Source organism: Pelodiscus sinensis, chromosome 2 (genome assembly GCF_049634645.1).
Source record: "Pelodiscus sinensis isolate JC-2024 chromosome 2, ASM4963464v1, whole genome shotgun sequence".
NCBI lineage: Eukaryota > Metazoa > Chordata > Testudines > Trionychidae > Pelodiscus > Pelodiscus sinensis.
In genome coordinates this window covers 88,109,980-88,134,864 of record NC_134712.1, presented here as the reverse complement: position 1 = coordinate 88,134,864, position 24,885 = coordinate 88,109,980, and the positions used below count along the sequence as shown (strand labels likewise).

The window sequence follows — 24,885 nt, the reverse complement described above, 5'->3', positions numbered from 1 at the left end:
GTCTTTGCCATTTTGTGTTCATTTATTCTCAATATTATGGATGAGCACAAAAAGAAGGTCAGGAACAGTATATGGAAACACCAAATCAGTGGAGTTTACAATAGTATCAGATAATGGTAGCAGATCTATGATATCACAAACGTTCAAACACAATGCAATAATCTTTTCTGCCATCACTGAGTCCAGGCATCATATACTCCACAAAAGAATCATTCCATCACTTTTCACAAAACTAGATTCAGCAATAAGCAAAAACCAGAGCATTCATTACTTGACTATTACCAGGATGCAGATGAATGAGAAATTCACCAGCAGCTAAGGAATGCATAGGTTACTGCTATCAAGGTACAGAGGGATTTAAACAAATTCAAGCAGAACATTCATACCATTATTAATTTTTTTGGAGGGGGGACAAATGTTCTATACATTATTATAAAGTCAGATAAACAGTTTTAGAGGAAAAAAAACAAAAAGAAGAAAAAGAGAAGGGCCATTCTGAAATACAATATAGCAATGGGAAATCATTAGCAGTTTTTCGTGCCAGATGCCACCACCTAAAGTCAAAGTGAATTGAAGGGAAAAAAGAGGAAGTCAGTCATGCTGAACACAGGCCACGTCTACCCTGGCAAATTACTATGCAATTAATTAGCCCCCAGTGCTGTAACTTTCATGGTGTCCACACTGACAAGGCACTTTGGGCGCACTAATGCCACAGTTAGTGTGCTCTGGGTAAGCCACCACTATGAGAAGCATAGAGCTTGCTGCGCTATGGACAGCGTGCTGGAGTGACAGTGTGGACACCATAGTGCAGTACTGTGTCCTGACTGGCCTCTGGCACCCTTCCCACCATGCCTTTGTTCTGGCCTTCCTGGTCATCTGTTTGAACTCTACTGCCCTGATCAGGTGACCAACACCTGCTCTTGCGTTCTTTTTGAAATGTGAAATTCTCCTTCCTGTTTGCGCAGCGGTATGTGGTATGGTCTCAGCGCATCTCTCAAACTGGCCATGCCTGCTCCATGCACCAGGAGATTCGTGGCTTCTACCCATGCCAAGGTGATAGACCTCACCAGCGTTTGGGGGGAGGAGGCAGTCCAGTCCCAGCTGTGCTCCAGCCATAAGAATTATGATACCTATATACACATCTCTAGTCTCATGACCAAAAGGGGACATACTGCAAGGTAGTAGAGTCAAGGTAAAGGAGCTCTGGGAAGTCAAAAAGTGCAGGAAGCAAACTGTTGCGCTGGTGCTGAACTCACATCCTGCAGGTACTACCAAGAGCTGGATGAGATACTTAGAGGTGACCCCACTTCCACTCCAAAGGCCCTCGTGGACACCTCAGGGGCTCTGAGCACATCCAACACTGGACCGAGATAGGAAGAGGAAGTTGTGGCTGAGAATGCTGAGTGGTAGAGGGACCCAGAGCAACAGAAGGACTGAGCATCCTCAGAGGTTTGCAGCCAGGAGCTGTTTTGTACTCTCGAGTAGGTGAGCCACTCACAGCCCTTGGAGGCTGCAGATGATGCTACCGGTAAACTGTTGGGAAAGCCCTTGAGCAACTTGATGGGAACAGGAGGCTTACAGAAAGGAGGCTGGGTTCCATATGATGCTGCTACAGTCAGATGACAAACAGACCTTTGATGCAATCTCTTACATCTCAGTGATCTGCCTCACAAACCTCGTTGGATGTTTCAAGCAGCTGCTGTGCCATCTACAAATTTCAATAATTTCAAACCATATTTTATGGCTAGTAGATGACAAAATACCGCCAATCCCAATTAGTCTGAGCACTATTTATGGCTGTTTTATTTTGACTGTTGGCTTTTATATCTTTTCCTCATTCGATCACCACTGAGACTATTTCCCCCTCACATATTTTGTCTTTTTTCTTTTGATTTAAAACCAATATTCCTCTATTAGCAGGCTCCCACCCTGGGTTCTAGGAGTTCTTACAACAATCAAAATCAACAACCTTGTATTATCCAGTGTCACAAATAACGCATTGTCCATTCCACTATAGGTAAATAAACAGTTAACCCCCTTCACAATGCCTGTAGGAACAAATTAAATACTCTGAACAAACCATCTTCCTCCAAATGCCGGGGAATAGAATCAGGCCTTAAAGTGTGATGAGAAAGTTAATAGATCCTGAATTTGAGAGACCAAGCAGGCAGCAAATTCCAGAGTAATGATGGAGCCTGAGCAATACTGCATGGAAAAAATAGTCGTGTATTGCATACCATGGATCAAACCATAGGTTACAGCTAACCCTTTGAATTGTACCTGGAAACTCACAAAGGTACCCACAGTGGTACCTTTTGCCTCCTCACAACTTCAAAATTTGGCCTCCTGTAACAAATCTGTGTCCATATATACCTAGTGCTCTTGAATGCCAAGATGAGACTGTATAAACATAGGCTGAGAAACATATATTTTGACCTTCTGCTCCAAACACATAGACCTTCTGAGCTAAAATACTAACTCTACTAGTATTACTGAAGGAGGAAACAACAAATTCAATGGTTCTGAACCAGGGGTACATGTGCGTCCAAGGTTACGAAGAAGTCTTCCAGAGGGTCCATCAGCTCATCCAGATTTTGTCTACTTTTACAACAGTGTACATAAAAAGCATTAGGAAAGGCAGCACAAACTAAAATGTCATACAAATAATGACTTGTTTATACTGCTCTATATATTATACACTGATATGTATGTACAATATTTGTATTTCAATTAATTTATAGTTATGTGGTAAAAATGAGAAAGTAAGCAATTTTTTAATAATGGTGTTCTCTGACATTTATATTTTTATGTCTAATTTTGTAAGCAAGTAATTAAGACAAATCAGACTACTGAAAGTAGTTTAGGAAGGCTGAGAGCCTCTGTATTACAGCAACGTTCTTGCTGCACATTATTCCTGTCCTAGAGCAAGTCTGTCTCAAGAGCTTCAAATTATGTAATATAATGATGTATCATATAAACCAAGTGCTGCATATGTAGCCACGGCTGCATCCAACCCTCAAGTCCATCTTTTATCATCTTTGGCTTTCCTAAGGCTCTTCGATATAACTTCTTGCAAGCTGACTCTCAAGAGTTAGTACCTAAGGCAAGTGAAAAGCTGCTTAATAATACAGTCCATAGGTCCACATTTGTATAAATGTCCTCACATGTGACTTTAATATTAGTGCAAGTTATGGGATGTAATTTTAAACATACAAAACCTTGGATTTATAGAAGCATACCAAGTACCACATATAACCATCTGATTTGCACCAGCCACTGCAGTCTGCACACAGTAATTAGAGTTTGACGTGTGGTAAGAATTGTGTGTTTAATAAAATGATTACAAATGGCTGTCCTTAATCCATCCTCTCAACCAGGATTGAAGTAGATTAACCAATACTGTATAACAGGATCAAGTCATTAAGAAAATGTGCTAGCTTCCCCATTCCACTGATGTATAGGTAGCTTTCTGTAATGGTGTTGAAAATGCTATGGCTCTGTATGCACTACAGATATGCAGCCAAACAATTTTCAATGCCAAAACATGAAAAAGCATTAAAATATAACACCACATCTCAGGGTGCGCCATTCAACATGAAATACACACAGATTTCAATGAGCTTCTACAATTCTGTGCAAAGAGAGTATTATATGTTAAAGAATGGAAAATTGAAATATTTTACACAGATGCAAACATATGCAGTATAGTCAGAAAGCAGGTACTGCTTTTAGAATATAAATAATTTAACAGGAAGAACTATGGCATAAAACAATTTCTACGTACAGACAAATTAAGCCCTGGAAATTGGAATATGGTAAATGAAGGAATGCAGATTATATATTTTTGAAACAAAACTTTCTCAACAAGTGGCAATAACTTAGTTATATGAATAGCTGTAGTACTGAAAAAAGATGGCATCACTTTCCAGAGTTAGAAACTTTCTGAATGAAGGAAACTATTGCCTACAGAAAGCAAATTGCAAATCACTGTTGGGGAACAACCTTTAATTCCCATTTCATCCTGCACTTCCCTAAAACATACTGTAAAGCAAACTGTTAATCATAAAGGTAAATTCTGAAGTACCGGTGTGAACAATATACACACAAAAGGTAAGTACTTACAGCTGAAGATGCCTGGAGGTGGATGCTCTGTTACAAGTAGACAGTTCTCTTCATCACTATTATCCCCACAGTCATTCTGTTGGTTACAAATCAGCGAACCAAGATACAAGCATTTACCACTGGTGCAGGTGAATTTGCACTCTGAAAAAGCATAACAAAAGCTGTCATGTAATCAGTGCTTATTTTTCTCTTTCATTGTACAATGCTGCTATAGTGCCAGATATTACAACTAGTGAAACAAATTTAGTTGCAGATATGGGGCTATAATAATGGATGTGCCATTCTCATTAATAACTGCAACTAGTGAATAATGATCGATTGTACAAGATAAATTTTTGACCACCAGGTCTGACCATCAGACTTACATGATGTAAAATGGCATCAATTTTTTAAAGAGGTAGCATAGTCTATAATCTCCCCAAAGCCTGTCCAGTCCTGTAGAATTATTCCTTTTCCCACCTTCCCAACTGCCACTCTAGTTACAATTACAAACTCACTGTCCGTACGTGGAACTCCCAGATGCCCTACTGTTTTGCAACTGTCATGGCTAGTAAATTTCCAAAACTAATTTAATTTTGAATGAAGGATTAGAGCAGGGGTCTAGATTTCTAAATTATGTATACTACAAAGAAATAGCTGATTTCCCTTAAATGAGGAACAAATAATATGTGATCATGTATTTAAAGACTGTATCACAATGCATTTACAAAAGTAGACAGTCTTAATTTTGGCATAACTCCATTTTTCAGTGCTTGACTTTGTAACCTTAATGTTCTTTTAACATGCAGTGTTTTTGACATTATATCTATAAATTATATATTAGAAAATTAAGACAGGGCTCTTCTATGCACACATACACATTACAGTAATGCCATTAAGGTTTGTGCCACTAAAGCCCCACTCATCAAATTAATCTTAGAACAGTTAGGGCCAATATTCCCTTTAATCTTTTCCATCCACGTGCAGATTTTTTCCATTCATGTGTGGAATACATTTCTATGTGCACTGAATCATCTGCAAATGTGCACCAACAGTAGAAACAAAGAGCCTAGCTGTGGGAGCTTTGCTAATCAGCTCCTGAGCAGCCACATAAGCACACAGCTTACCGGGAATACTGGTAAGAGATAAATTCATGAATGTGTATGCAACTCCCACTGAAATCCAGAGGAGACGTGCAAACAATTCTAGGGATACAATTCAGTCAATAGTCTACATCGAGGGTGGGCAAGTATGGCCTGCGGGTTGAATCTGGCCTGCCAAGCTGTTTGATCTGGCCTACAGCCTGCCCTGATGTGCCCCCACCCCAGGTCAATCAAGACCCGGGATGGGAGCATTTGAAGTCTCCTCCCCTGATCAGATGTGCGCGCCAGGTGTTCAAAATGTCTGGTGGTTCCCTCTGGGCACCATGCACCCCAGGCGGGGGTAGTGGTGACTTCCCATGCTCCCCAACCAATGGGGAAACCCACAAAGTCTCCCCTCCCCTCCAAACGAAGTGTTTAGAGGGCCTAGACTTGAGGGAACCACCCCTTGGCCCTGAGGCCCTGCCCCTTCTACCTAAGGCCCGCTACTACACAACTACCATCAACTCTGGTGAAGTGGCCATCCTACAGAAATTATTGCCTACCCCGGTTAAGAATGTTAAGGACTAGTTGACTAGCTGACTATCGGATAAGCAAAAACTTAATTGGATAGATAGTCGACTCTCCCCCTCTTGCTGCCTCTATAAAATAGAGGCAGCAAAGGGGGGAGAAAGGGGATACTTCAAAGGGGCCTGGGCTCAGCTGTGCGGGACTGCCCCCTTTGAAATGCAGAGGAAGCTGATCCCTGCTGGGGCTCTTGCACATGTCAAAAGAGGAATGCGGATGTGCCTATCAACTTTTCAAGGGAAATTCCATCTACTACTCGACTAGTCAATTAACCGATATTTAACATCCTTATCCCTGGTCTACATGAAGGATCTACATATACTCCATTCTCCTCAAAGACTTGCTCCTGCAAACTCTTGCTAGCACCCATAAATATAGCACTAACAAGGGTATTTGCAGTTTGCCTAGAAAGTTAACAAATATTAGCTCTGGAAGACCATGCAGGGAGAGGGGAGGAAAAATAAGTTCCAAAATCAAGGACCTCTGACAGAGAACATCCTGTCAGCAGCCTCCTCTCATTTATACTGAGGAAGCTTCTACTCAAGTGTCTCTGGTGATCTCAACTGTGGCAGTGTGCCAAAGACAGCATGATTTTCTCACTAATCAGTGAGGCTTACCGAGCAGTCTGCCTACTCTTTACTTTTTCACCAAAGCAGATTCTTTTCACAATGGAAGGTCTATGCCTTAAGCACTATAAATCTTAGGGACAAAACTTTTCTTCCTCAAGTTCCTTTTTATCCCTTTGCCTTTCGCTCCATTGTGAAAGGTACCAGGCTAACAGCCCTAGACACTGAACTCCTTCCTCTAAAGAACACATATAGCAGGAGCAGTGACCGCACAAGTAATGGCTATGCAAGCTTCTCCCCACATCATCCAGCCAACATGCAAGGCATAGGGGATCACCCTTAGAGGCATCAGTATCTTAACTCAGATTATGTCTTCACTGCCTTTTGCTTCAGTCTTTACTAACAGTTAATTGTAAACAGATACTCAATTAACATTGACAACAAGAGGGAAGAAATGCAAGGCAGAACAGGGAAAGATAGGTTAGAGAATACTTAAATACATCTAATATAGGCTAGCTAAGTCAACAAGGGCCTGATGAAATTCATCCCAGGATATGTAAGGAGCTAGTTGATACAATCTTGGAACTGGTAGCATCTCACTGTGAGAAATGGTGGGGGACAGGTGGGGTTCCAGAGAACTGGAGAAGTGAAAATACAGTACCTATAATTAAAAAGGGAAATAAAGAAGACCCAGGAAAGTATAGACCAGTCAGTATCTTTGATACATGGAAAGATCCTGGAACAAAATGATGAAAAGCCATTTGTATGCAACAGGAGAGAAGCAAAAATGCAGAGGCTGGCTAGTTAGGCTGCCTGACTTGCTGGGAACTCACAATGTAGCCAAAAACATTCCAGTCAGGAGTGGGAGAGACAAGGGTTTCTGTCTAGTAGAGGTAATAGTAAGGACCTGGGAGCCTCTGTGGATGCCCTTGAGATAACTTGGTTTATCTCTCAAACTGTATTAATCTATCCATGAACAGTGTTTGTGAATACTAAGGATGTGCCATGAATCTTAATGCTGATAATGAAAATTCCATTGCCCTGAAGCCAAACAGCCCTGAGACACAGTAAACTTTTAATGTTATTTTCTCCTTTAACCTCTACACTTATTGCACTTCTACACTAGGAATTTATTTCAAAATAATAATTCCCAAAATAACTATTTCAAAATAGCGTGTCCCTACTACAGGGAAGTCTCAAAATTAGTCCAAGGCAGGCTCCCTTAATGTGGATGCACTACCTCAACTTAGAGCCCCAAGAAATACTGGGGAGTAATTAATTTGAATGACTCTGGGGAATAGTTATTTCAAAATTGTAGCAATGGAGCGTCCTCACTACCGCTGTTCCAAAATAACTATTTAAGAATAAGTATTATTCTTTGTGGAAAGCAGGAGTTGTTAGTTCAAAATAACCAGCCGCTTGGTAGCCGCACCTGGCTCAGTAGTGTGGACGCTCCACTTGTTATTTTAAAATAAGGGATTATTGTTTTTGCCACCCCTGGTATAGACCAGGGCTTATTGTTTTTGCTACCCCACATTGTACTGTCCTATTATTCCACAGCAACAGCATTTACAAGATTTTTAACCACTGTACAAACTCATTTCAGGGCTGTCTTATGGTCTCCTTGGAATTGTTTTTCTTGCCCTTTCCAGAAAAGTTGAAAGCCATTCTGTTCTCTCAAGTCATTTATTTTTTATACATTTTACTAATATGAATGCAATTCTTTCCTTCCACAGTCATCACTAGGTCCTTGTTCTAAAAGTTTAAATGTTTTGTTTTCAGGCGAAAGGGGAAAAATTATCAAGGAATGAAGCCCAATAGTAAATATTTAAGTTTTAATTGAAAAAAATGTTTTCATTCATTAATACAATTTCTCTCACTAGACGTATTTCCATGGCAAATATTCTCTAGATGCATCACAGAGGAGATAGGAAGTACAGGCAGTCCCCAACTTACGCGGATCCGACTTATGTCGGATCCGCACTTACGAACGGGACTTTTCTTGCCCCGGAGCTTATGGGCGGCACGTCGCCACCCGTGTCCTCCGGGGCGAGAAAAGCTTCTCCTGGTCTCCCTGGTCTGCTGGGGGGGTCCAGCAAAGCCGCTGGACCCCCCCAGCAGACCAGGGACACCCGAGCAAAGCCGCCGCCTGGGCGGCTTTGCTCGTTTGCCCGGGAGCAAAGCCGCCCAGGCAGCGGGACCCCCGCCGCCTGGGCGGCTTTGCTCCTGTCCCCCTGATCTGCTGGGGGGGGTCCAGTGGCTTTGATGGACCCCCCCAGCAGACCAGGGGGACAGGAGCAAAGCCGCCCAGGCGGCGGCTTTGCTCGGGTGTCCCTGGTCTGCTGGGGGGGGGGGGTCCAGCAGCTTTGCTGAACCCCCCCAGCAGACCAGGGAGACAGGAGCAAAGCCGCACAGGCGGCATCCCGCCGCCTGTGCAGCTTTGCTCGGGTCTCCCTGGTCTGCTGGGGGGGGAGGGGGCGCAGCTAGTCCCCCCCCCCCCCAGCAGACCAGGCTTTTGTTGCGGGACGCCTCGGGTAGAGCAGCTGCAGTGCTGCCGGGTTGGTCTTCTGGGAACCTACCAGGCAGCGCCCCAGCTGTTCTGTCCCAGGCTCCAGATTCAGCAGCTGTTGAAACTGATTAGGCTGATTCCAGGAAGCTGGGGCAGAGCAACTCTGCCTCCGGCTTCCTGTAGTCAGCCCCTGGTCAGTTTCAGTGGCAGCAGCTGAATCTGGAGCCAGTTCCGACTTACATACAAATTCAACTTAAGAACAAACCTATAGTCCCTATCTTGTACGTAACCCGGGGACTGCCTGTATCTATTTCTAAGCGAGGTATAATTCAAAAGAATCAGTCTTTCAGAATTCCAACAATATTCTTCTGGGGTATTCTGATTCTAGGAATTAATATGCAATCAAAGGGGAAGTAGCAGGACTGAAATAGAAGTGTCTCATTAATATCAACATTAAAAACACTCAGAAGTATATTATTTTAAGTGGATTTTTTCAGTATTCAAAGCTTCTCTAGGGCTAAAATCTGGGAGAGCCAAAATACTGACTCTGCATAACTCTGAAGTGATCTGGGAACCCTCTCACTTAAGAAACTGAACCATATCCAACTCCCAATGAAGTCAATGGGAATCTCTACATTGACCTCAATACAGCTTGCATTGGATCCACTGTGAACATAAGAAGGAACAATAATCATATCCCTAGAGTGAACTTCAAACAGCTCCAAGCACTTGCCGGTATATCTGGTGTGACAGAAACAATGGCCAGTGCAAAGAAGGGGAAGTATGAATGGTGAGAAGAGAATGGTAAAAACTTTTCCTACAGAACCCTCTGCCTAAATGGAAGTGTTTTGGAAGCTATACCATATGAAACATAAAGAGTACCCAATACATTTTTAGACATATAATAGCAAACACACGGTACTACTATATGGAAATGTTACTACCACCTCTCTGCACCAACTTGCTCTGCACTTAGATTTTTACATGTTACTTACAGTGGTTCAATTTTGAAGACCTTACTCCAGTAAATAACTAGGCATTTTGACTAAATAAGGATCTCATGATTCAGCTTCAATTTTATTTCACTCTCACGCCATAATATTTTGACTGCACAAAAAATGCAAGGCAATCATTTTCTTCCCTTGCCCTATTGTTCAAGAGTAAAGGCTAATTTGAGATTTGATAATCTTTCCCCCTCTTACTAAAGTACGTCTTGCAAAGCCATTGGTAAACAGAGCAATCTTTTGAAACTTCGAGGGCCATTATCTGCATATTTGCAAAAGCAACTAAAAAATCTGCATCAATATTAACATGTTATAGTTGCAGCACCTTAGAATCCATTTTCATGACAAATACAACCATGCAGTACATCTCCAGCATAGCTGTGAGATGAGGGGAGAAAAGCTACTCTGGCAGATTACAAGAGCAGAAAAATAATTCCAAAAGTATTCAGATTTTGCAGATATTTTAATTGAAAAATGCAACAGAATATATGGTGGAAATTCTATAAAAATTAACATAAAAATGCAAAAAGTGTGCTAAGAGATACACCACTTCTGGTTGGAAGAACAATATCAAACACAAGGTTGCTGGAGATTAGCATATCTGGGCTGCTACTTTGGTTCAACACTTTTAATATCTTCATGCTAAAATTTATTAAGAAACTTTCTATATCTCCCACTACTATATAAAAAACTCAAGCATGATAGCAGTTCAAATCAATTAAAGCCAATTATTAAATTATTTTACATTAATTGCCACCATACATGGAACTTCAGTAAGGGATACAAACAATAAATAAATTATACTTAGTACTTCTTCACAGTTTTCAAAGTGCTGAATATTAACTAACCAATTAATGCATTACCAGAGGTTAGTATATGGATGCCACCAGGTCAGCCTAAATAAGAATTTAGGGTTTGTATTTTTAGCCCATCCCTAACAGACCTGAATTCACATCCAATGCCTAAACTGAAAGGCTAACAATTTCATAGGCACAGATAGCTGTTCTTGTGAGATTTATGACCATGTCCTTCTCTCCTCCCCACCGCCACTCCAGCCCCCAAGCAAGTCAACAGTTCTGTGTTCTGAAGAAAAGGCAGTCAGGGTGCCACTCCTTTCCTGAATTCTTCAAGGGGACACTGCCTGGCCCTTCCTTCATCTCCCCCACCACCCCTTTAGGTGCACTGGGCCCGGATGTGCGGCGCTGCTCTCGGGCACACGGCACATGTGCGAGCCCGCCCATGGGACGCAGGCCCGCCCCGCCCAGGGTGCGTGGGCTCACCCACAGGGCGCACGGCGCATGCACGGGCCAGCCATGGCTGCTGGCGTGCAGCCCGGGGCCTGCCCCCGGGGCACAAAGCGCATGCGCGGGTCGGCCACGACCACTGGTGTGCAGCCCAGGGCCTGTCCCTGGGGTGCACGGCGCATGCGCAGCCCAGCCCGGCCTGGGCAGAACTGTTGGCACGCGCGCTGGGCCGTGCAGGGCCCCACAGCCATGGGGGGAAGGGTGCTGCTGGCCGGTGCCGCGAAGCGAGCGCTGCAGGAGCTGGATGTGCAGTGCCTGATGGCAGCTGTAAAGGATACCATGCACCCCTTACTGCTGCCATCAGGTGCCCCCCATGGGTTGGCTCGCCCATGCCTCAGTCCGGCCCTGCCCCTTTGGGTTGGTGTCAAACCAGTATGCTGATCCCTCTCCAAGAAGAGTTTTCTATTAGCCACATTAGGATACTGTGAAGCAGCAGAGTCAATGCCCTAATGCTAGTATCACCCACAGGAAACCAACTTGTATCTAATACTAGTATCACCCAAGCCAAAACACCTTGCTAGGATTTATAATATAATTTCCCAAAGTTGTCATAGTTTGCTGTGTCTTCTTTTAAAGAAAACTAGGAGAGGGAAGAAAGAGGGATCATCAATGTGCATGTACACACAGACTTGATACACGGTAGTCACAGTGAAAGTTAACACAATAAAAACTGATATGACTGAATCAGCTCCACTAAAGAATTCAGCTTCTTTCTTTGATAGGATAACGAGTCTTGTGGATAAGGGAGAAGCGGTGGATGTGGTATACCTAGACTTTAGTAAGGCGTTTGAGACGGTCTCGCATGATATTCTTATCAATAAACTAGGCAAATACAAATTAGATGGGGCTAGTATAAGGTGGGTGCATAACTGGCTGGATAAGCGTACTCAGAGAGTAGTTATTAATGGTTCACAATCCTGCTGGAAAGGTATAACAAGTGAGGTTCCACAGGGTTCTGTTTTGGGACCGGCTCTGTTCAATATCTTCATCAACGATTTAGATATTGGCATAGAAAGTACGCTTATTAAGTTTGCAGATGATACCAAGCTGGGAGAGGTTGCAACTAATCTAGAGGATAGGGTCATAATTCAAAATTATCTGGACAAATTGGCGAAATGGTCTGAGGTAAACAGGATGAATTTTTATAAAGACAAATGCAAAGTGCTCCACTTAGGAAGGAACAATCAGTTTCACACACACAGAATGGGAAGCGACTGTCTAGAAAGGAGTACGGCAGAAAGAGATCTAGGGGTTATAGTGGACCACAAGTTGAATATGCATCAGCAGTGTGATGCTGTTGCAAAAAAAGCAAACATGATTCTGGGATGCATTAACAGGTGTGTTGTGAGCAAGACAAGAGAAGTCATTCTTCTTCTCTACTCTGCACTAGTTAGGCCTCAGTTGGAGTATTGTGTCCAGTTCTGGGCACCGCATTTCAAGAAAGATATGGAGAAATTGGAGAGGGTCCAGAGAAGAGCAACAAGAATGATTAAAGGTCTAGAGAACATGACATATGAAGGAAAGCTGAAAAAACTGAGTTTGTTTAGTTTAGAAAAGAGAAGATTGAGGGGGGACATGATAGCAGTTTTCATGTATCTAAAAGGGTGCCATAAGGAGGAGGGAGAAAACTTGTTCATCTTGGCCTCTGAGGATAGAAGCAATGGGCTTAAACTGCAGCAAGGGAGGTTTAGGTTGGACATTAGGAAAAAGTTCTTAACTGTCAGGGTAGTCAGACACTGGAATAAATTGCCCGGGGAGGTTGTGGAATCTCCATCTCTGGAGATATTTAAAAGTAGGTTGGATGGATGTCTGTCAGGGATGGTCTAGACAGTGTTTGGTCCTGCCATGAGGTCAGGGGACTGGACTCAATGACCTCTCGAGGTCCCTTTCAGTCCTAGTATTCTATGATTAAATCAAAAGGGACTTCTGACACAAGTAAGATTTTGTAAAATAGGTCCTATATAAATTAAATCAACTTTGGAAGCCCCAGGGCCACAATGATACTTGCAGCACATGCTGAGGGCTACAACTTAAGCCTGTGTCTAGACTACATGCCTCTGTCGTCAGAGGCATGTACATTGGACACATAGGCAAAGTCAAATGAAGCCGCGATTTAAATGATCGCGGCTTCATTTACATTTACATGGCTGCCGCGCTGAGCTGACAAACAGCTGATCAGCTGTTTGTCCCTCAGCGCGCTAGTCTGGACGCTCCCCTGCCGACATCAAAGCCCTTTGTCGGCAGCCCCGTTATTCCTCGTGGGACGAGGTTTACCGGGGCTGCTGACAAAGGGCTTTGATGCCGGCAGGGGAGCGTCCAGACTAGCGCGCTGAGCGGACAAACAGCCGATCAGCTGTTTGTCGGCTCAGCGCGGCAGCCATGTAAATTTAAATGAAGCCACGATCATTTAAACCGCGGCTTCATTTGACTTTCCCAAAACAACAAATCTACATGGCTCCATCGACAGAGCCATGTAGTTTAGACATACCCTAAGTGTGGTTGCATATACATATTCAAATATATGCAAATAGCTTCTGTCACACTGACTGGAATGAATACAAAAATTAAGGCAAGACTACACAACACACACAGACCCCATTTAAGTCAGTTCTGCTGATATTAATAACATGCAATATTTTCCCGATTTCCACCCATATGACAGCACTTTTAATGAGCAATGATAATCCAGGAATTTAACTACTAAAATACATATCAACAGAAGAGCATTATATTGACTACTTTTTTGTTTTGGCTCCTACCTCTGGGCCGTATGGTAAGCCCCATGTAAACCCAAACTGCACCACGGGTCACAAACAAATGGGCCATAGGCCGCATGTTGAGTAGCCTTGAATTAAATAATTCAGCCAAATGTAGTAAAATGTTTTCAATAGTCAACTTGTGTATTATTAGAGACCTCCAACGTACACGCTAAGATTCAAAAGCCTAAAATAATTTGAGCACCAAATACACATCTCAACAGTGTGCCCTTTAAGTAGCAACAGAACAGAACACTTCATCTTAGCACAGCATGGATCAAACTCGACTCACTGAAGAAAACTTTTTGGAGCTTTGTGAGAATGTGTTAGTAAGTACAGAAGTCTATACTGAGCCACTTGGAGACACTTCAACTGACAGGGAAACTTGGGCCAGTCCAGAGTAGACAAATAGGCTTAATACCACATCAGAGAACCCCTTTCAGTGTGAAGGAGGTGGGTAAGAGTTCTGATTCTATACACAAGTCAACACCATCATTCTTTAATAAATAACTTTCTAAGATACTACTAGATTTCTTCTCTTCATTTTCACATGGCAATTAGTAGGTTGGTCAGACAGGGCTCTCTCTTTAGTTAAACCTGAGGCGAGCAAATGCTAGGCAGCTAAAGATTAAAAGATTAGCTCTTTCTGTAATGATGACTGGTTATATTTTCCTAGAACACAATTACAAAAAAAAAAAAAAAAAAAAACCAACATTAGCCAACGTACTGTTAATTAACATTTTCTTTTTGAACAAACATATTTCTTAATGATGGAACCTTATGTTTGATGTAGGGGACAAGAACACTGTTGTGTGAATTACATAATTTTACATATATGTATTTTATATATATTTACATGTATTAAGTATGTGTTTAAAATATGTATGTATACCATCTCTCACACTCAAGACAGATGTGTGTGTATGACTGTGACACTGCACACACTCCACTAATACAACTCTGAGCTTGTGAACACAATTAACATTAAAAAAAAACATAATATGTGAAATGTAAGATTTCAATAACAACATCATGGAATAATTTGGCCCAGAAACTGGCAATACCTACTCTGATTACAGAATGTTAAACTGTGAAATGCAAGGTCTGCTTTATTTACACCTGCTTAATTAATGCTTATGCTACACCTGCTATATCTATTCAACCAGACAATCCCACCCTGGCAGTACACTTAATGCTTTTAGACTTCCCTCGCACTTGACTTCACATATATAAACAGCACTCCTATTGTTTTGTCATCTCATTTACTGTAGGGCATTTTTAATTGTAGCTAAATGCTGTTTGCTTTTATAAATGTAAGTCCAGCGGCAGGCCAAAGGTGGGGGTAGGGAGAGGAAGTATCTAACTGGGAAAAAAAGATAGTATTTTAGACCAGTGTTATGATGCATGTCAGTCATAGCTCTTTATGTAATAGATCTGACCCAGGGAATAATTCTGTTCTATTGACTCAAATAAAACAATATAAGCATATGTGAATGATATTGACTAAAACTGCCTTTGTAAAGTGAGGTAGCAATACACATGATGAAATCTTAACACAATAACTTGGACACAATCATAAAAAGGTCTAATCCAAAGCCCACTGACGTTAACAGCAGCTGCTGCGATAGAAGCAGCCAGAAGAGGGTGACCAGATATTCTGTAGGGGTAATGTAACTGGAGGGTGGGAGAAGGGGCATCTTGCTTCATTAGAATCATCCAGGCACTAGGACAGTCCCAGTACAGCAGGACACCTGTTCAATCTAGGTCTGAAGATGAAAGGTTGGTTCCACTGCCAGTTTCTCAAATAAGAACTCATTTTTAAAGGAGACACCATTAAGAGATATTGAGTTCTTCTTACCTCTTCACATGTCTACACTTAAAGGCTTGAAAGGAAATCTGTTTACCAGATCACCATCAACTGGTGTATGGATACTGGGGGGAAGGGACAGGCAGGAGAAGGAAGCACACTTCACTAGAGATTAAAGAAATATAAACCACAAATATGAGAGTCAGTACAATAAAACCCTGTTCAACCTCTGATAAACATCTGTCTGTGTATTATTTTTAATATTATAGATTGTAGTTTTATAATGGAAAGTAAATGATAAGTAGAAGGCAACATGGAATAACAAGAAACATGTTTATTTGGGGAAAAGGCTTTCTTTAATAAGAAAGATGGCATGCTGCCATCTAATCTAGTAAAACTCCATTGGTGCAGGCAAGGCAGAGAGAAAAGATCTTACAAAACATTTCATAAAAAGGATGCCAATACTAACAAAAATAAAAAAATTATCTGCTTATGTAAAACAAGTAGCAAAACTGTAAGGGTATGTCTACACTACAGCATTATTTCGAAATAGCTTATTTCGAAATAACGCGTCTAGACACAAAATGCATTTCGAAATAGCGTTTTGCTATTTTGAAATAGTGCGTCCACACTGATAGGACACTGAATTGCATTTAGGGCCAGCTGGAATCAGTTCTGGCAGGGCATCAGATCAGGAGTTACCTTGTGTGGCTGCTGCCTGAGGCTATCTGAGACCTGTGCTTAAAGGGACACCTCCCTCCCCAGACAGCCGGTTCTAAGGTTTCCCTGCTTGCTTGCCTACCTCACTGAGGGACGGCAAAGCACTTTTTTCTCTGCGTGCTGTGGTTGCCTTCACTCAGGACACCACAGCACTCAGCAGCATGGAGCCAGAGCCACCCCTGGGCACTCTGGTGCTTCTCCTGGACGTGTTGCTGTGAGCCTGGCAGAACATTCTGCAGGCAGTAACAGTCTCCCTGGTGTGCCCCACTGGGGGCTTGTGCCTTATTCCTCCCTCATGTCCTTCCACTTACCCCTCCCTAACCCCCCTTCCTGCTGTACAATAAAAGACACATGTTCATTACAACAAAGCCTGTTTATTGAACAAAACTGAGGTGGTGGGGGGATGAAACTGAGGTGAGAGTGGGGAAAGAAGGTGGGAGAGGGAAGGAGGAAAGATGGGAGGGAGGAGGGGGAAACCTGGGAGGAGGGAGCTGGTGGGGGAGGCAAGGGGAGGAGCAGCTCAGGGCCTCGCTGGCCCAACTGTCTCCCAGCACCATGGGTGTGAGGGCCTCGGCGTCCCTGGGGCTGTGGGGAGGGTGGGAAGGAGTGGGAGGAGGAGCAGTAGCTGGGGAGGCAGCAGAGGCTGGAGCAGCAGGAGGCAGCAAGCTCTAGGGGGGCACGGACCATCCTGTCGCCCAGGATGTGGTCCATGGCATCAAAATAAGGTCAGGAGCTAAGTCTGCCCCTAGTTGGGAGCTGCCCCCTATGGCCTTGGCATAGGCATTCTGCAGCTCCTTTATTTTCATGCGAACCTGCTCCTGGGTTCACACGTGGCCTTTGATGGCCAGGCTGGCAGTCATCTGCCTGTAGACGGTTGCATTCCTCCGTTTAGTGTGGAGATCATGGACATTGGAGGCATCCGCCCAAACCTGAATTAGGTCCCTGATCTCCACACTGGATCAGACAGGCTCCTAGGAGCTGGCAGACTGGTCCCGGGGAGCGGTGGAGGGCTGGCTGGCACTGGCTACCTGGCTCATGCTGGGTCAGGTGCAGCGACTGCTGGCTCTGGGCTGGCAAGCTTGGAGCTGACACAGGCACTGTGGCCAGAGTCAACCCCTTTAAGAGCTCCGGGAAGGGAGGGAAGGAACGGAGGCCCCGTATTTTGAAATAAGCATTTACACAATGCTTATTTTGAAATAGCAATTTAGAAATTGGTGCTATTCCTTGTGGAATGAGGTTTACCAATTTCGAAATAAGCCCTTCGCTATTTCGATTTAATTTCAAAATAGCGGTTTGGCTGTGTAGGCGCTGCTAAAGTTATTTTGAAACAACAGCTGTTATTTCGAAATAACTTTGCTGTGTAGACATGCCCTAAGTGATGAAGTTGTAGTCAACATTGATCATTTTATACAAACAGTATTATTTGTGTTTTATTAGTGCCTAGATGTCCTAAGCAATGTAGCTCTCTTCTCCCCCATCCCCACAACACTTTGTACATTTTTCCATAAAAGCGCACAAACACAGAGTGAGAGACAGCATCTGCCTGACGGAGCTTACAATCTTAAAAACTCACCTGAGGAAGGACAGCAGATCAAAGAGAATACCGTTTTTATTTCAATTCTATTGTTGCCCTTTCTCAGTCCTCACACTCCCTGCTCATTCAATGATTACCTTTCAACCTTATTAAGGCAGCCTGAATACACACACACACACACACACACACAGACCCCCCCCCCACACACACACACACACACACACAGACCCACCCCTGTTTGGCTTCACTAAAAGGTTTAATAAAATTTCACTAGAAACATTGGGGATTATTGACAGTGGAGTGACGCAAGACGGCTTTTGTCCAGAGAACCTGGTTTTATCTGTGGTTGGTCAGGAGTCTGTTCTTTCTTCTCTGATACAGACTTTACCATTATTATCCATGAATTTTACTTGCAGTTGCTTACCGGTGGGGACTGCTGAGAAGGTTAAGCAAGTACAAAATGCAGAAAGTACATTTTTGAGTCTATTAGGACACTAGAGCTACGTCTAGACTACAAGCAGGGGCAGATATAGGGCAGAGCGAGCGGGGCGGCCGCCCCGGGCCCTGTGCTTCAAGAAGCCCCGCACATGCGCCGTGGTGCCACAGCGCATGCGCCGTGTCAAAGGAGGGGCCCTGCGAAATTGTGCTGCCCTGGGCCCCGCAAAATCCTCATCTGCCCCTGACTACAAGCCTCTTTCGAAAGTGAGCATCTAGACTACAAGAAGATTTTTCGAAAAAGCAAGCTGCTTTTCCAAAAGAGAGTCTAGATGCTCTCTTTCAAAAAAGCATAGTTTGCATTCAATACCACCTTTTTTCGATAGTATTCTTTCTTAAAAAGGCGTTATTCCTCATAAAATGCAGTTTACTGCGATCGAAAAAACTGCTGAATTCTTTTGATTTACTTTTGAAAGAATGCAGCTGCAGTCTAGACACAGGCGGAGTTTTTTCAAAAAAACCCTGTAGTCTAGACACATCCTTCGAGAACAAAACAGCTCTCTGTTCTGGGCTTCTATTCACATCTGAGATTAAGTTCTAGGTGTTGGATACCACTAATCTGTAGCCACTAAATGGTGACTCTGGGACTTGCCTAACTGGCCACCTCCTCCATGCAGCTGAGATCAGCAGTTTCCTTGCATGGACCTTTACAAGGCTGAAGGACAGAGAGCTCATCTCAAATTTCCCTTTTCTGACAATACTCCAAAGCCTGAGATTAGAGGCCATAAAGGCACTATAGAAAGTTTACCCAGTTAATCAGCTTTGCCATGCTACGGGGATGGGCAGATGAAAGGAAGGAAAGTTTAGAGCCACATTTGTTGTTTACCATAAAGCAGCCAGACGCTACAGGTACGAGTGCAGTAGAAATACTTGTTATTAATGTATAAAAACAAATGTGTAATTTTTCCCCAAAGCCCACCTTGCCGAAACCACTTCGGAATAAATTTAGAGTTAGCTGCGCTAGTCTAGCATTATCTCTGATACTAAAAACTTATAGCTTTATTTATTACATTGGACTCTCTGCAACTCCCCTTAAAAACAAACTCTCACATTTAAAGTCTGTATTCTAGATAGCCTGTGACACTTCTACTCAGCACTAGAACAGCTCTTGAATGGAGATGCCTAAAGGGAATTCCCTGCCTAATATGTTACTAGTTGATCATTAAGAAGCACAAATTAGTCAAGTGTTTGGGAAACAATAAAGAGACAGGAAGTTCAAACCAAAGTTTTTAATAATTACAGGTTAAGAATATGTAAATAGTTATATGTAGTTCAGGTGACCTGCATAACTCCACAGTAGAGGAACCAGGTGGGTTACATACTTTCTTTTATCGGATCAACTTCTGTTGGTCCGAAAAAAGATATTACCTCACTCATCATGTTTCTCTAATATCCTGGGACAGACTCAGCTACAAAAGCACTTCATAAAACACCACACTGTCACATTTCCCACTGCAAAGTAAGGATGTGGGCACACCAAGGCATCCCTTACTTCCCTTCCTCTCTTGGACCTGGTTACCAAGGTGCACGCTTTCCGGTTTGAGACCCATAAACCAACATTATCTTCTACCCAATCCTGATAAAAGTTCTCTCTCTTATCCCCACATATCTGTGCAGCATGCATCAATAACACAGTGGCATCTGAACAGGCCAGTAGGCGGTGCTGTCTTGCCTTCAGTTGACCAAATGCACATTCCACCACTGACCCTGTAAGGGAGACTAGGGCCCCAGTCTTTCTATGACGGCCTTCTGAAGGCAGGGGGTAAATGGCTGCCCAGGTGACTGATTAACAGCTCATGAACCTAGTACAGCTCAGCCAAGCTCAGTCAGAGGAGGCACTCCTTGGGAAAGAGAAAGCTCATAAGAAGTGGACTGAAGCAGAAAATGGGCTCCTAAAATAGGCAGCCTAGAGACAGAGAGCTCCCTAGGGAGCCTAGCAGAGCAAGGATTCTGGAAGGGACACTCCTAAAGAGGGGAGAAAACTGGAGGGAAAGCGGCAGTTGGCAGCTGTTGACTTGTAGAAGTCTGCAGGAGCCAGCTTCCAGATAGCAATAGCATCTGCTTCTGGATGGGTATGACCTCCCTCTCTGATCTCATATGGCAAATTCTCTGGTTCGGCACCGGTAAGGTCCCAAGGGTGCTGGACTAGAGAGATTTAACCTGTACATCCCAAGTCGTATTGTCATCAGGCATGTGTGTACAATTAGGGAGCATAGACAGGAGAGAAATGTTAACTGTTGTATGTCAAAATTCTGTGTTACTTGTTCTATGTTAGTACAAACTTCAAGTGTAAATGTACAGGCAGTCCCCGAGTTATGTCAGATCCGCACATACGAACGGGGATTTTCTCGCCCCGGAGGACTGGAGCGGCGGGACGCCTGGTCCCGCCGCCCGCCTCCTCCGGGGCGAGAAAAGCTGCTCCCCGTCTCCCTGGTCTGCTGCGGGAGCCAGCAGACCAGGGAGACGGGGACCAAAGCGGCGCAGGACCCGGGGCCTGACCCGCGGCCGCTTCCAGATCAGCTGGAAGCGCCGCAGGTCCGGCCCCGGGTCCTCCGCCGCTTTGCTCAGCGTCTCCCTGGTCTGCTGGGGGGGACGCAGCTAGTGCCCCCCTCAGCAGACCAGGGAGATGTAGAGCAAAGACCGGGGCCTGTGGTAGAGCAGGTGGGGCGCTGCCGGTTGGTCCCACAGCACCGCTCCTTGGTGCTACTGGACCAACCCGGCAGCACCCCAGCTACTCTGCCCCAGGAGTCCTGATTCAGCCGCTGCCGAGAGTTGCTCTGCCCCGGGCTTCCTGGAATCAGCTGCTGATCAGTTTCAGCAGCAGCTGACTTGGGGATGCCTGGGGTTCTTAAGTTCAGCGGCTGAATCTGGATGCCAGTTCCGACTTACATTCAGATTCAACTTAAGAACAAACCTACAGTCCCTATCTTGTACGTAACCCGGGGACTGCCTGTACTTTCCCAGGGAGCATGACATTCTTTGGGCTTGAGCTAGTGCAGACCATATCATTCCATCTGTCAAGCACATTGCCAAGTTGTGGGCATAGTTCTGAGAAGGGTTTCAGGTTAGGAGAGAGCAGTAGACTCTAGCTTTGTAGCAGGCTTTGTTCAAAAGATCTTTGGGGGAAAAAAGAATCTGAATATCAAACATTTAACATTTGGTTAAATTCTGTTCCCATTTACACCTATGTCACTTCATTTAAGTTAGTGGGGTTTCACAAGTACAAATTGGACCTTCTGGGTCCAGCACCATCAGGGCCTGACTGGTTCAGAATGGGGTATTTTGCTGGACCGGGGAGGTTCCCTGCCGCTGGCCTCCCAGCCTCCTATCCCTACTTGCTTCCAACCTGGCTAGGGAACCATGGCCCCAGAGGTCCATGGCTGCCCTCTGGCCCCACTGCTCCTGGTATAGCCAAGAGACCTGAGGATCCCCAGCCACTGCCAGCCTGGTCAGGGATCCCCAGACTGCGGCTTCCCAGGGGCCACTGGCCACATGCCAGGGCTCTTTGGTCCAGCAACATCCATGGTCCAACTGGGCCACAAGCGTTGCCGGACCAGACAGTCCTAGATCTGAGAGGTTTAACCTGTATAGCTAAGACTCTAGCCCTCCATACACATAATATAAAGCACAGAGAGAATGCACTGTGATTTTTTTTCCCCTCCAGGGTTTTGGGTGGTTATTTAGAAGATAATGAAGTTACCCAACTATCACTAATATTATTTATCTGGGTCTATGTAGGTATAGCAACAGGTGATTTATTAAATCTTAGGATGCAGGATGACTCGGGAGCTTTCATTAGGGCGTGAATTTCAAACAACTCTTTTCTTTACTCCAAGCATGTGAATTGTGCCATGTGCACTAATGTGACTAATACCAAGCTTCTCATTACATACCGTGCAGCTTTAGATATGATTAGTTACAGATGTCAGTGGAATATATTCTTTAATCCATATGAGTAAAGATTTAAATGTTCATCCAGTACAGACTTCACTGCAGTCACTCTGTACTTTGAAAGTGATTTATCTAACGAGTGCTTAAGTTTGCCTACTGTGTGTGAGTATCACTTTAAATAAATTTAAAAAAATACATAAAACAGTCATATACAATTCTGTCAGTGATGAGATAACCAAGCATAAAATCAAGTACAGTACTATATCAGTTCACTGATTCCTGAACTCTTTTTAAAAAAACAAGTCATACTGCGTTCTTTCACTAACCTGGCCACTGACAACCATCATTCCAAGAATGGGTTTCCTAGATTTTTTTTAAGTGTTTAAACCTTTTAAGTAGATTTTTCCATGAGGAAAAGAGATTCTTCCCCCCACCACCACCCTTAGTTCCATCTGAGGACATGTGGTAAGAGAAAGGAAATAACAGCCTGCATATTTTAAATATCCAACTGCACCATCTACATCTTGAGATCCTTCTCTAAAAACCTGCACAGGTCAGCATCCTGTGTCATGCAGCCCATCAGGGTAATCCGCTGGTAGGCCACAAATGACCCCACAGCTCCCAGAGGCCACGGTTGGCTGCTCCTGGCCAATGGGAGCTGCGGGAAGTGGCGCGGAACGCAGGGCCATGCTGGTCACCACTTCCCACAGCTCTGGTTTGCTGACAGAGGTAAACTGTGGCCACTGGGAGCTGCACGTGTGTGCATGGGAGATGGAGAACGTGTGTGCCTGTGGACACTCAATGTAAGCAAAATGACTTGCAGCCCATCAGCAAATTACCCTAATGGGCCACATGCCAAAGGTTGCCGACCTCGATTTAGATATTTTAAATATTGAGATATAATGCAACCATACCTTCTTTTTAATGTTTAATATCCACTCAAAAAAAAATCATGAATGGTAACTATATACATATTCCCACTCATATATGTGTACATCATGCCTAGGACACCCAGAATTGTTAGCCAGTTTTAGCTGTCTCCTCTAGCAAGAGTGAGAGCACTGCCATTGCTAAACCATGTGTCTGCTCCCGATACACCAGCCTGTCTGCCTTGTCAGCAAACTTTCCAAAACTCTGCCATTCTAAACCTTGCCTAACAATCAGTGCACCCCAGGTCTCCAGAGATGTCTGTACCCCTGCAGAGTCCAGACCCTCTCACAAAAAAATATTAACTTTGCTGCCTCTGAAGAGACAGAGTATGCACCAGGTTACTGAAGGCTCACTTCACTTTACCTTACTGCACAATTTTTGTAAAAACCCAAAAAAACCAAGAATAAGTTTATTGGCAAAGAACAGATCAGTGATACTAAGCAAAAGAAAGAGAAAGAAGTTTAAATACAAACAAAACAAAACATAAAATACACTTTCTAGTGGCTAATACTTAATCTTAGCAAGTTATAATCTTTGCCTAAGCAGCTTTCTTACTTACAACAAGTTACCAGCATACCTAGCCCTGCAGACTAGGGGATCCAGCTTTCAAAGGTTAACAGCAGACTGTTACCTATGTATTTTGCTTCTGCTTATATTTCCTAAAACTCTTCCTTTTTTTGTCTCCAATCAAGATGGCCTCTCCTGGTTTTGCCTTCCCTTCGACTTTCTATCACCCTGCTGATTTGTATGTGAATGGGGCTTCAATTTATAATGCTTTCAATTTATAATGTTTCATTTACATTGCAGACAGGTAGACAGCTACTGTGTCCTGTCCCTCCTGTTTCTCCCTTTGCTTGATCACAGACTTTAAAGTGTAAAATCAGTGGGTGTCCATAATTCCTTATGTAGTGTTAATACATATATTTCACAGTTACATTAATTACCAGTGTGTCATTAGCTTTCAAAATATAATGAGCTTGCTATTCCGACATCCCTGTAAACCTCATTCCACGAGGAGTAAGGGACGTTTCAAAATAGTTATTTATTTTGAAATAAGGTTTGTGTAGACAGCAACAAATTTCAAAATAAGCTATTTCAAAATTAATTAGAAATAAGCTACGCAATTTGTGTAGCTTAAATTATGTAGCTTATTTTGAGCTCTGGATGCAATGTAGACACACCCTCATTGTCAAAACGCAGTAAAGGGAGAGCTGGTAATGACTGAGTTGACTAACACTTTCAATTTTTTTTTTTTGCGACCTTTTCCTTAGGAATCCTCTCTCCTGCCCCCCTGTCCCCCGTCCCCCCACCCACCGCCTTTGTTTGTAGCAACCTTTTGATGTTCTGCAGGGTGAATGCCCAAAGGCTACAGAAGCGCCTTTTCTTTGTCCCATGAAAACATGAATTTCAGCTTTTTCTGAAAAATAAACTGCTAAAAGTCACCATTTCTCATCTCTTGCTTGTGCTTTCAGGAAAATATTGGCAACCTTCCAAAATAACTAAGAACATACAAACGCTCTGAGGTTGGGATGACCCTACCACCAAAGCAGCAGCAGCATCACAAAATGTATTAAGATACATGGGAATAGTCAGACTGACTA

The 24,885-nt window shown here is 43.6% G+C and overlaps 1 protein-coding gene across 2 annotated transcripts in view; it reads right to left on the bottom strand.

The window, feature by feature from the left end:
* Positions 1–24,885, bottom strand: part of LDLRAD4 (low density lipoprotein receptor class A domain containing 4) — a 439,588-nt gene that overhangs the window by 207,158 nt on the left and 207,545 nt on the right. Inside the window, exon 3 of one of the 2 annotated variants that reach the window (XM_075921018.1) lies at positions 4,123–4,263. The exons of the other annotated variant lie outside the window; for it this stretch is intronic. Coding sequence (XP_075777133.1) covers positions 4,123–4,263 — 141 coding nt within the window. The remainder of the gene's footprint in view (positions 1–4,122; positions 4,264–24,885) is intronic. 2 annotated transcript variants of the gene reach the window in all.